At 36.7% G+C, this 13,489-nt stretch overlaps 2 protein-coding genes across 2 annotated transcripts; both read left to right on the top strand.

Moving 5' to 3' along the window:
* The first annotated feature begins 351 nt into the window (after window positions 1–351).
* On the top strand, window positions 352–1,566 carry LOC130716620 (uncharacterized). The gene is made up of 3 exons (XM_057566602.1): window positions 352–461; window positions 582–1,021; window positions 1,117–1,566. Exons 2-3 carry the CDS (start codon window positions 584–586, stop codon window positions 1,147–1,149), a joined length of 471 nt encoding a protein of 156 aa, XP_057422585.1. The 5' UTR covers window positions 352–461; window positions 582–583; the 3' UTR covers window positions 1,150–1,566.
* An 8,707-nt stretch (window positions 1,567–10,273) lies between these two features.
* On the top strand, window positions 10,274–11,364 carry LOC130716613 (uncharacterized). The gene is made up of 3 exons (XM_057566585.1): window positions 10,274–10,383; window positions 10,504–10,943; window positions 11,039–11,364. The coding sequence occupies exons 2-3, from the start codon at window positions 10,506–10,508 to the stop codon at window positions 11,069–11,071; spliced, it is 471 nt and encodes a 156-aa protein (XP_057422568.1). The 5' UTR covers window positions 10,274–10,383; window positions 10,504–10,505; the 3' UTR covers window positions 11,072–11,364.
* Window positions 11,365–13,489: the final 2,125 nt, after the last annotated feature.

The following is a 13,489-nucleotide window of genomic DNA, read 5'->3' as shown; positions in this document are numbered from 1 at the left end:
TTCTAGAACTATTTTTCAGTTAAGATTCCTCCATCATTTTGTTCGTATATAATAGTCATGGATTATAGGAGACACTTGCAATCAGTACTTAGAGACTTGTCTCATTACACTTATCATTATTATTCCAGTGAGTTATTATCTGTTTAGTTTTCTTGCAGAGAAATAATTGGTGATCATCAATTCTTAGAGACACTTGCAATTAACATATACTTGAAGGTTCCATCACTTGTAAGATTCTCTTCTCTATCTTTTCCTATTAATATTTGTGTCTAGGTCAATTTCTTTCTGTTTTATTATTGGGAGTAAAATGAAAGAGAATAAGAATTAAACTTATTTGATGCTTTTGTTTGATTTTCCAAATTTTGCATCCAGCTGTTCAATTTGGTTGTTCATCAAAGTTTCCTACCTCTAGCAATAGCGTCGAACTACATTGAAGGTTCTTTTATTGTTTCACCATTAAGGTATGCATGTTGTAACATTTTTCTGTTTGTTTTTGTTGAACTTAACTTGTTCTATTATTTTAAAATTGTATTCTAAGTAACTGGATTTCCTTTTGGTTGGTTATTGTGTTTGTGTGTTAGAAATGGAAGTGCCTGAAAATAGAAAGTGGATGGATAATAGATTGGACTGCAATAAGCACATGACAGATGAATTTATTGTTGGAATTCATGAATTTATTAAGTTTGCTTGTGAACAAAAACAATTTATTGCTGGAGGTGGGTTGATTAGGTGTCCTTGTAAGAAATGCAAGTGCATGAGACATGAAAAAATAGACACAGTTAAAGTCCATCTATGCATGAAAGGTTTCATGAGTAATTATCATCATTGGACGAATCACGGAGAACCAATTCCCAGAATGGGTGTCGAGAGAAATAGAGACTTGCCAAAAGAGGCTAGGAAATATAAACCTGCCTCTGCCTCATCATCTGATGGTACCTCACCTTCAAAAATCAAAATAGGAGACAATGATGACTCTAGTTTCCCTCCCGAAACCAGAACTGATGTAGCAGCGACTCTTGGGGTAAGTTTCTACATTAAACTTTTGTTGTTTCTAAATTGAAAAAGTTGTGTGTATAAATTAAACACTTATGTTGTATTTAAACTTGTGGTTTTTAGGGTGTTCTTGAGCAGTTGCGGCATGGAGCTTAATAACAATTGACCTCAATGAGACGCCAGCAAAGATATTGGAAGCAAACCAGAATATGTACGCTATCATAGAGAGGAATTTGCAGGGTGAACAGGATGAGGATGACAGTGGCAGTGGAGGTGGAGGTGAGGAAAAGAGGAAAAAGAGGAAAAGTGACACCTCTAGCTCCAAGGGCTGGGGACGTTGATTTTACTTAGGAAGATTGTAATTTTGTTGTTTCTTGTGTAAGGATGATTGTACTTTGGATGACACCTTTCCAATTAACATTTAAGATGCCGATAAGAGTTATTCACCTACTAATTTCTTAGCTAAGTGAATCTACCCATTAAGAACCTAGCCTTAATTCCTTAAGTCCTAGTGATCATAAAAGGAGCATTATAGCACATACCTACTCGATAAGACATTCCAAAGCTCTGTTCCTAACCTAAGAAGTTCATGTCCTAGTGGATAGAATCTCTGACTGTCACTCAAGAAATCCTAATAATTCCTACTAGATAATCCTATCCTAGAGAGGTGAGTATCCCGACTTGTCACTCGGTATAGATCTCTTTTCCAACTCATGATATTCATACCTAAAAGTTAATGTCTCCTATTATGACCTAGAAAACCTTAACCCTACCTAAGACATGTCTTTCTTAAGATGACTGATGCAAGGGTGGTTCCTCTCATAAAATAAATTTACACCAACTTCTCAATTGTCATGTAAATCCTAAAAAGCATCACATTGGTAAAAGATACATGAACGCGCAAAGAGAATTAATAACCTAAGACATAGGAATTTTTCCCCTTTATATGAACTAAGTCTACATTAACTCATATCAATTTCCCAATCTATTTACGAATTAATATAAACCCTTAAAATTATCAATCGACCAATAGAAGCGTTAAGGATATAGAAAAACACCAAATAATGAAAATCCATAATTATAATTGTATAATAGTATATTGAATAAGAGAGAAAATCAAATTAAGTCATCCCAAATATTAAAAGAGAGTCAAAACAATAAAATAGGTAAAGAGAAAAGCAAAACCCAAAATAGAACGGAGCCATGGACATCCGGAGAAGCTGTCACCTCCTCCATGGCCCTGACACCGGCTCTCAAGGGCCTAGCCTTCCTCTCCACCAAGAAATTGCCTCCAAGTCTCCCAAAGGTTTTTTATTTGGTTTAGGAGAAACGAAAGATGAAAAAATATTAGCGTTTCAGTTCCCTCTCTCTCCTAGTGTGCATGAAAATGAAGCAAAATGCTTGGAAAAAAAATGAGAAAAAGAAAAAAAGCAAAGTTTGCAAATAAAAAGAGGAGAGTAGAGAGAAAGAACTTTGAGTGCTTTAAATAAATATCCTGAATCGAAAGAAGAAACAGATCACTGAACTGTCTGTTTGTGTAGCCTTGCTTTATCCTTTTCTTATCCTACCTAAAGTTACACCTTGGCCAAGTTACAACCTGTGATAATCTCTTTATTGTTGCATAGCATGACACTGTCTGATCTTGATTTGATTGATTATAAGAACCGAAGCATAGTGTTTGTACTGTCAGATGCACTAAATAATTGATGATTGATGATTAAAATTGTGAGTTTTGATGTGAACTCTAGGTCTCATTATCTTATTGATTTCACTCTCTTTGGAATGAATTCGTTGTTTCTCTTAGGCAGTATGCTCATGAACTAATCTTTCTTTGTTGGATGTGTATCTTGTGTTTTAAAAGTGTTGGCAATTGATTTGGAGTTGATTTATTCTGTGCTTGAGGACAAGTTATTCTAAGTTTCCGCTTGAGGACAAGCTGCCGTTGAGTATAGGGGTGTGATGACCCGGGATTAAATGATATTTTTCTATATAATTTTCATAAAACACATATCATGTTTAAACTGTTCAAACAATGTCTAGCTAGTGAAATTAATACGTAGCAACACAATCCCTGTGGAGACGACAAAACCCGATACTATACTACGATAGAATCTTGAAAGGGATTTGATAGTAGTTAGTGGAGGAAAACCTCTTCATTAAATATCCTTTCATCAAAATGGCGCCGTTGCCGGGGATTGTGTTTAGTTTATTCTCTAATTTTTCTGAATCTATTTGTTAGGATTTTTACTTTAATTCTCTTGTGCGGGTATTACTAACTTTTGTTTGTTAGTGCATGCGAGGTACAATCAGTCCTGAATCTTTGTTGTTTGATCCAGAAATCGAAAGAACTTGTCGATCTAATCGTGCACAACAGAGGAAGAAGAAGGGCCAAGCCAAAGCTACCGCTGCAATGGAAGAAGCACAAGCTGAAGCAAGAAATCGAGCTGAGTATGAAGCGAGAGTGGAAGCTGAAGTTGAAGCTCGGATTCTTCGCCAGAAAGAAGAAGAAGCTGAACGTGATGCTCAGAGACCATTGAGGGAAATCACTGCCCCTCGTATGAGCTATACATATGATGGCAGCGTTGTCCTTCCAGCAGACATACCAGACAACTTTCAGATTCCACATCATTATATTCAGTTGGTGAGCCAGCATCAGTTTGGAGGTAAAGCTACTGAGGATCCGCATGCTCACATGGACAGATTCACCAGACATTGTGAGTCTCTGAAAAGGCGTGAAGTCAGCTTGGATACAGTCCGGATGATTCTTTTTCACTACACTTTGAAGGATGCTGCAGAAGATTGGTTGAGGTCACAACCCCCTAACAGCATTCGAACATGGGAGGACTTGGCGGAAAAATTTATCGCCAAATTCTTTCCATCCACACGCATCAGAAAGGCGAAGCAGGAAATTTATGCATTTAAACAGAGCAAATATGAAAATTTGTATGAGGCTTGGGAGCGGTTCCAAGAACTTCTGAGGAAGTGTCCAGGTCATAATATTTCTGCTGGTGAACAAGTGGACAAATTCTACTCATCATTGCGTGAGTACGCAAGAGGTATGTTGGACGCAGCGGCTAATAGTGCATTTGATTCATTGCATGCACACAGAGCTCTTGAGATCATCGACAATTTGGCCACTAGATCTTCACAGTCAGATTATGATAGGGAGAACCGGGAAAGTGTACATGAAGTTGGAACAAATGATGATGTCCTCGCCTCCAACAGGAAGTTGTCACAAAAGATGGATGCAATAGTACAACGTTTGGATGGTCGCAAACTGAGTGCTGAAGATGCCGCATTTGATGAGGAAGTGAAGGCAATGGGTAATCCTCAAAACAACCCTTACTCAAATACTTATAATCCGGGTTGGAGGAATCACCCTAACTTTTCATGGAGAGATCAAGACAAGTCTGGAAATTCAAGGGAGTACTCTAATCAAATGACTTATGGTCAAGATCAAAAACCTCAACCCTCTCAAGAGCAAGGAAGTGGGAAGAAGAGCCTAGAAGAAATTGTGGGAGAACTGGCCCAAGCTACTAGCAAGCTTCAGGTATCCACAGATAGCTTCATTAATGAATCCAGAAATAACTTCAAAAATCAGGAGGCTTCAATCAAAAATTTGGAGAATCAGGTCGGTCAAATTTTCAAACAATTATCTGAGAGATCTCCAGGTATGTTTCCTAGTAACACTATGCCTAATCCTAGAGAGAATATTTCTGCTGTTACTCTAAGAAGTGGAAAAGTTATGCATCAAATTGAAAAGAAAAAAGATAATGAAAATAATAAGAGTGAGACTGAGAATAAAAGTGAAACTGAAGTGATAAGTAAGGAAAAAGAACAGAGTGAAGATAGGTTAGTGAAAGAGAGAAAAGTAGATTTAGAAAATAATAAGTTTACAAAAGTTCCTTTTCCCCAAATCCCCAGATAGGTTTGTAAACTTATTATTGCATCCATATTTTGTGACAACTTCCTGTTGGAGGCGAGGACATCATCATTTGTTCCAACTTCATGTACACTTTCCCGGTTCTCCCTATCATAATCTGACTGTGAAGATCTAGTGGCCAAATTGTCGATGATCTCAAGAGCTCTGTGTGCAGGCAATGAATCAAATGCACTATTAGCCGTTGCGTCCAACATACCTCTTGCGTACTCACGCAATGATGAGTAGAATTTGTCCACTTGTTCACCAGCAGAAATATTATGACCTGGACATTTCCTCAGAAGTTCTTGGAACCGCTCCCAAGCCTCATACAAATTTTCAGATTTGCTCTGTTTAAATGCATAAATTTCCTGCTTCACCTTTCTGATGCGTGTGGATGGAAAGAATTTGGCGATAAATTTTTCCGCCAAGTCCTCCCATGTTCGAATGCTGTTAGGGGGTTGTGACCTCAACCAATCTTCTGCAGCATCCTTCAAAGTGTAGTGAAAAAGAATCATCCGGACTGTATCCAAGCTGACTTCACGCCTTTTCAGAGACTCACAATGTCTGGTGAATCTGTCCATGTGAGCATGCGGATCCTCAGTAGCTTTACCTCCAAACTGATGCTGGCTCACCAACTGAATATAATGATGTGGAATCTGAAAGTTGTCTGGTATGTCTGCTGGAAGGACAACGCTGCCATCATATGTATAGCTCATACGAGGGGCAGTGATTTCCCTCAATGGTCTCTGAGCATCACGTTCAGCTTCTTCTTCTTTCTGGCGAAGAATCCGAGCTTCAACTTCAGCTTCCACTCTCGCTTCATACTCAGCTCGATTTCTTGCTTCAGCTTGTGCTTCTTCCATTGCAGTGGTAGCTTTGGCTTGGCCCTTCTTCTTCCTCTGTTGTGCACGATTAGATCGACAAGTTCTTTCGATTTCTGGATCAAACAACAAAGATTCAGGACTGATTGTACCTCGCATGCACTAACAAACAGAAGTTAGTAATACCCGCACAAGAGAATTAAAGTAAAAATCATAACAAATAGATTCAGAAAAATTAGAGAATAAACTAAACACAATCCCCGGCAACGGCGCCAAAAACTTGATAGCGAATCTGCAAGTGTACAGATTGCTCGAAGTAATAAAAAGATCGAACCACAGAGATTGCGTAGTTTATACCCTAAATTAACTAAACTTGGAATGAAAGGACGTGAAAATTAAAATTAAAATAAAGAGATGATTGATTTTTCGTAGGTAACTTAACTGCAATAAAATTAAAGAAAGCAAATAACACGGTTGAAGTGAATTCAATTTAAAAGTGCGCTAGGGATCCTGATTTCATTAACCTTCTCCCTATGTATCTTCCCAAACAGTTATAATTATGAATTTAATTAATTATCTAGGTGCTAAGCCTAATTGTCCACTTATCAATTCCTTGCATAAGTGTCTCTTCCAATTAATTAGTGATAGCTAATTCCTTAGTACCTAATCCTAATTAATTAGAGATGAAGTTCAATTCAATTCAGGCAAACACAAGCAATTCGTTACCCTTATTCCTAAGGTGCACAGACCCTTGCTCAACTTCTCCCCAAATCCCTAAATTCTACCAATTTTCCAATTGCATAGAAAATAGTATGACAAACTATTGCAATAGAAAGTATCAATTAAAACAGAGGAGAAATTCAAGAACTAAAATAGAAATCATAATCATAACTGAAATTTGGTTCAAAACATAGTTTAAAGGAAAACTAGATCAATCACCCTAACACAAAGAGAATTTAGCCCGACATAGTCATAGAGAAATTATAAATTATCAGATGAATAGGAGAAAAACCTATGAAACATAATATAACCTACTGCTGCTGCCGTTTTTCTTCCCCTCAGATTCACATCATGCCAATATATATCTCTCTAAAACCTATATCTTCTATTCAATCTCCTTTTTAATTAAGCCCAAGAAAAACCTAATATATGTTATTATTTTCCAACCCCTCCGTCCAATCTCTGTCAGGCCATTGAAAAAGTTGATTTAATGCTCCTGCCACGTGTCAGATAGTGGTTGGGCTAAACTTTAAGTGTGAGATCCAACGTGTCGCCGACTACGGCCTTATGGTGGAGCTCTCTCCTGATCGCCCCACATGGCAGGGATGGACACAGAAGCTGTTGGATTTCTTGTGCGTGCATGGTAATTTCCATGCACTATCTGCGCTGGATCAGCTCCTCTTTATTAATCCGAAAATCCTAATAAAATATAAATAAAAATCATAAAAATTATAGAAAATACTAAAAACACGTAAAAATAATAAAATACATGAAATAATCCTAAAGTGACCTAAAATGACTAAAAATATCCTAAATAATATATTAAAATGCATGAAAATTATATAGAAAAATATCATTTAATCCCGGGTCATCAAGCACATCGATAAAAATTAATTAAAAACAACTTAAAAACATTTGGGACATTGCACAAAAACACTAACCAAAAAATCACTTGAAAAATCACTCTCACGTTTAATTTTGAAAAGAACTCGGAGCTATTTGAATCAAGTGGAGGTTCTCTTGGATATGGATATAATAGAATTATGAAGAAACCCAAATCTCAATCCCCATATTCATTAGATGAGACACAAGTCTAACAGCATGAAGATTACCCCATGTATACAGAGAAGACGGCAAAAGAAATCATTGAAGTTAAGAAAAACAATAATTGTGAAAATTTGTATAGCAGATAAGATGTTCCATAATTCTGGACATTGTTTTTTTTTTGAAAATGAAAATATTTTAGAAAGGAAGTGATCTTGAGAACATACTCTCTCAAGTGAGTTAAACAACAAAGGAAGATACAAAGCAAAAACAGAAAAAAAACAGAACAAAAACAAAAAGACTAGAAAGCTAGAACCAATCTATCTAGTACAACAACTAACTAGAAAAGAAAAGAGCAACACCTAGTCAATCTCCAATAAGGCGAGCAAGCCAGCATAGCATAGAAATTGACAAGAAACCAGCAAAGATGTAGTGGAGAAACTGCACCAAGATAGTTGCTGCAACATCTTAGAGAAGATAAAAACATGAATACAAACTCACGGGCCCCAGGGAGAAAGAAGCACACGCCAACAGTAACAAAGCATATCAATTTTCTTAACAATAGCCCAGGAAGTGAGAGAGAACAAATATATATTGAATTATTGATGACCTTGCTAAAGTATGAATTAATCACCTCAGTCCACAATCCCATTATAGCACCAATTTTGCAGTTCTGTAACAGCTCAAATTTCACAACATCAAACTTTGCATTTCTGAACTGGGAACTCCAGAATAAGACCAGATTTGGTGTTCCCTTTCCCCTCTCTGGAACCGTCCCCCCTCTAACACACCATCATCATCTTATTCCTTTCCCCAATCTCTCTGGAACCCCTCCCCTCCCTCACTTTCTTACCCAAAAGTTGCTCGACACTCAATTAGTGCCTCTAAATCCCAATCAATCTGAACACTATCATTCTATTTCTATCAATCTAATTTCTAAACCATTCAAACTAGCATTGCACAAAAACACATATGTAAACCCATTTCTCTACAAAACATCAAAATTCAAAACCAACTCAATTAAACTCCACATCCACCATCTGACCATCACATATTCACATTCATACCAAAATAAATAAGAAAGAAAGAAACCTTGACTCCTTGAGTACAGATTCCCAACGCTGGCAACTCAGAGCACTAAGAGTTACCCTCTCGTGAGATACAGAGTTTGAGAGGCGCGCGGTGGTGGTGGTGGGTTGGTGGCCGGCGGTGCGCCGTGCTCGACTGCTTCAGTGCGGCCAGACCTAATGAGACTGTGAATTTCGAGAGAAAGACTGGGTGAGAGGACCGTGAGTCTGTCTCTGAGTGTGTGAGAGAGAGAGAGAGAGGTGTAAGTGGGGTCATAGGTGCAAATAAAATTTTTCAGGGGTTCAAAAAAAAAAATCAATACAGGGGTAAGTAGAATTTTCTTTTTTTTTCAAGGGGTTCAACTGAACCCCCTCACTCCTACTACCCTACAATGTCTGACTGTTTTTGTTACTAGAAACATCTCCTTGAAAAACCTATGTGGTCAAATGTTTATAAGTATGCTAACCAGCTTAATAATTGGGAAAGATTTGTACCTCTAGAGTCAAAGAACTTTCAAGTTCCATATTGTGGTACTGCCTCTTGGATTCTATGCTTTGCTTTAGATCCCTCAGTTCCTTTTTATAAAACACAAGAAAGACAAATCACTAAGAGTTATACTGCTGTATGGTATTGGTATATAATATAGCCCACTGACATATTATGCACTTCTATGAGCTGAAAGACATTCTTTTAAGAAAAGACTCAAATCTTGGCAAATAAAAGGAAAAAATGCTCATATATGATGCTCAGAAGTATGCAGCAAGAGAGGAAAGGCAGTATGAGAGAGAGAAGTTACCATTTTAGGCCGAGAAGAAGTTTTGCTCATGTTCTCTAATTCTTCTTCTATGACTCCTTTACATTGGGTCACTGCCAAACAGTTAAAAATGTTCATAGAGGGAGTTATGCTCAAGACATCATTCCGATTAACATTGGACCGGTTAGGCTGCAAAACTAATAGAAAGGAACTTCCTCATATGACAAGTTTTGACATTGTAGATGACACTAGAATAAAAACTGATCCTTGTCTTTTTTAATGGAAAAGGTACGAAAACTACTTACTACTCATTATATGCATATCAGGAATGTGACATCAAGTATAAGAAACTTTAACTGTTAAGATTAATCTTGAGTTATGTTCCCAGTGAGACAAAGTAAGATTCTCTATAATTAGTGGCATAAATCTGATTAAACCTTTTCAAATGGTTATAACTTTGAAGCCTCATGATCCTAAATTCCTAGTGATAACTTAATCAATCTTGATTTTAAAATCTAACAGTATTAAGAGCTCGAGTACTCATTGTTATTTTGGTTGCTTATTTGTCTCCCTTGTGTCCATATATTCTTACATTTTGCTTTCTAGAACTATTTTTCAGTTAAGATTCCTCCATCATTTTGTTCGTATATAATAGTCATGGATTATAGGAGACACTTGCAATCAGTACTTAGAGACTTGTCTCATTACACTTATCATTATTATTCCAGTGAGTTATTATCTGTTTAGTTTTCTTGCAGAGAAATAATTGGTGATCATCAATTCTTAGAGACACTTGCAATTAACATATACTTGAAGGTTCCATCACTTGTAAGATTCTCTTCTCTATCTTTTCCTATTAATATTTGTGTCTAGGTCAATTTCTTTCTGTTTTATTATTGGGAGTAAAATGAAAGAGAATAAGAATTAAACTTATTTGATGCTTTTGTTTGATTTTCCAAATTTTGCATCCAGCTGTTCAATTTGGTTGTTCATCAAAGTTTCCTACCTCTAGCAATAGCGTCGAACTACATTGAAGGTTCTTTTATTGTTTCACCATTAAGGTATGCATGTTGTAACATTTTTCTGTTTGTTTTTGTTGAACTTAACTTGTTCTATTATTTTAAAATTGTATTCTAAGTAACTGGATTTCCTTTTGGTTGGTTATTGTGTTTGTGTGTTAGAAATGGAAGTGCCTGAAAATAGAAAGTGGATGGATAATAGATTGGACTGCAATAAGCACATGACAGATGAATTTATTGTTGGAATTCATGAATTTATTAAGTTTGCTTGTGAACAAAAACAATTTATTGCTGGAGGTGGGTTGATTAGGTGTCCTTGTAAGAAATGCAAGTGCATGAGACATGAAAAAATAGACACAGTTAAAGTCCATCTATGCATGAAAGGTTTCATGAGTAATTATCATCATTGGACGAATCACGGAGAACCAATTCCCAGAATGGGTGTCGAGAGAAATAGAGACTTGCCAAAAGAGGCTAGGAAATATAAACCTGCCTCTGCCTCATCATCTGATGGTACCTCACCTTCAAAAATCAAAATAGGAGACAATGATGACTCTAGTTTCCCTCCCGAAACCAGAACTGATGTAGCAGCGACTCTTGGGGTAAGTTTCTACATTAAACTTTTGTTGTTTCTAAATTGAAAAAGTTGTGTGTATAAATTAAACACTTATGTTGTATTTAAACTTGTGGTTTTTAGGGTGTTCTTGAGCAGTTGCGGCATGGAGCTTAATAACAATTGACCTCAATGAGACGCAGCAAAGATATTGGAAGCAAACCAGAATATGTACGCTATCATAGAGAGGAATTTGCAGGGTGAACAGGATGAGGATGACAGTGGCAGTGGAGGTGGAGGTGAGGAAAAGAGGAAAAAGAGGAAAAGTGACACCTCTAGCTCCAAGGGCTGGGGACGTTGATTTTACTTAGGAAGATTGTAATTTTGTTGTTTCTTGTGTAAGGATGATTGTACTTTGGATGACACCTTTCCAATTTGTGTTTCTTGGGTTTGTACTTTGGATGATTGTAATTTGCTTGGTTGTGGTTCATTATGATTGTGTATGTATTTGCTTAACTAGATTTGTGCAGTTTACGGTTTAACTAGGTTGTGTATGTATTTTCTTAACTAGATTGTGTATGTATTACAGCTTACTAGATTGAATTCCTGTTCTTGCACTTTACGGTGCGTGGCTAACGCACTTTATAGTACGTGACTGTACCGCTCGAGATTTTAGGCCGACCAACCATGATATCGATGATGGGCTCCGCGAGCATACCAAAGTCGGCCCAACACGAACAACTCATCGGGGAGTTTCTAAGAAGGTAGGGACGTGTCTAACTTGTCACGTAAGAGTATGAGAGATGGTGATATGACCAAGTCTTTACTGACTTTCGGATTAAGCTTGTCAACTTTGTTATTACTTTGTTACCTTTCTTTTACATGTAACTGTATCCATTCAATGTATATAGACACTTAGCATGTATTTAATGGCACCTCAGCTTCAACAATCAAAATAAGAGACAATGATGACTCTAGTTTCCCTTGAGGAGATGATTCACTCTTTGCAACAACAAGCACGTTTGGCTCAAGAGGAGTCGAATTCAATTCAGTTAAGAAGGATTTTTTCTTTTGTTGGTAAGCTAGTTAAGAAGGATTTATTTCAGTTTAAGGAGAGTTTTTCTCTTGGTCATCCATCTCCACTGCCTCCATGTGTAATGTGTTGATCCAATGATCCACCACACAGACCAGGAGCAATTAGAATTTAGATGATGATGAATTAGATGAATTTTATTACATTTGATGTATTTAGATGGATATTGGATGTATTACATTTTGTTGACATGTTATTTATTTTTTTTGACGTGGACATGTTAATGTTGCTAATGATGTATTTTGAAAAAAAAAATGAACTTAGAAATCAATGTGAAACTTGGAATCATTATTAGTGTTTATCTTTATTTATATTATTCAAGATTTGAAATGGATTCTTTTTTGAGAAAATTGACTTGTCATTAAAGTAGAGATGGACCCCCCCCCGGCTGGTTTGGAGGTGCTGCTGCTAGCGGATAGGCTTGGTATTTATCATCTTAGGCCTTAGTTTTTTTGTTTTGTTTCTTTGCGTCATCTACCAAAACAATAGTAGAGATGGGACAATTTTATCTCTGAATGAGCAAAATCTCTACCAAATAAAGACAACTTGCTAGTTTTTTAGAGGGAACTAATTTTCATCTATAATCAGCAATAAAATTTAACCTCCAAAGTCCAAACAGTCATTTTCATTTTCAGATAAAGTGCCTCTAAGAAGAAATGGGAAGGGGGAGGGAGGTGTTTGTATATATAGAGATGAATGAAGGTGGGGGTGTGTAGCATAGTTTGCATGCAACTTTGGAGGGAAAGGTGGTTTTAGGCTGTATGATTTCATGCAATAAGTTTCAAATGTATATAAGGAACCTAAGGTTGGGCTTAAGCTTGGGCTAAGACAAACCTAAGAACTAAGTCTTAAGGCAAATGGAATAATGACATTTTACTTGTCATTATTCTTAAAAATTATCTAGGGGGCTTATTTAAGGAAGTTATAGAGTACATAAAAAGAGGAATATGATTTTTTTTTGTCATGAGCAAGGAATTCTCACAAGTAAAACTAATCAATCGCTCACAGTCACGGTTAGCGCACTAACTCACTAAGGATAGTTGCTGACCATTTTTTTTTCCTTTCCATTTACAAAGGGTAGAGGAATTTGATTTAAGAGAGCCCCATAATTAAAATAACTTGAGCCTCCAAGAGGAGGAGAATGAAGTTGAAGAATTTTTCTTACATATTTATATTTTAAGAAACTATGAAACCAGCAGGAGTCAACTTAGAAAGATGAAGAATTTTACACCAAAAAATATGAAGCTGAAAAACCAGGGGCGTATCTAGGCAGGGGCCATCGCCCCCCCCAAGAATTTTGAAGTTTTCACCAACTATATGTAACATTTTGTGATGTTCATCAAGTTGAAGTTCTTGACATGAAAGCCCCTTATTTTATGGGTAATGATGGTCATAAGAAAAAAGATGGAGATATGGAACATCATTATAGAATCAATGTATTTTATTCTGCAATTGATTTGCAACTATCTGAATTAAATAGAAGATTTAATGCAAAGGCAGTG

The sequence above is a fragment of the Lotus japonicus genome, chromosome 5 (assembly GCF_012489685.1).
Source record: "Lotus japonicus ecotype B-129 chromosome 5, LjGifu_v1.2".
Taxonomy (NCBI): domain Eukaryota; kingdom Viridiplantae; phylum Streptophyta; class Magnoliopsida; order Fabales; family Fabaceae; genus Lotus; species Lotus japonicus.
Note: the sequence above shows the minus strand (reverse complement) of the source record. Positions and strands in the feature narration are given on the sequence as shown.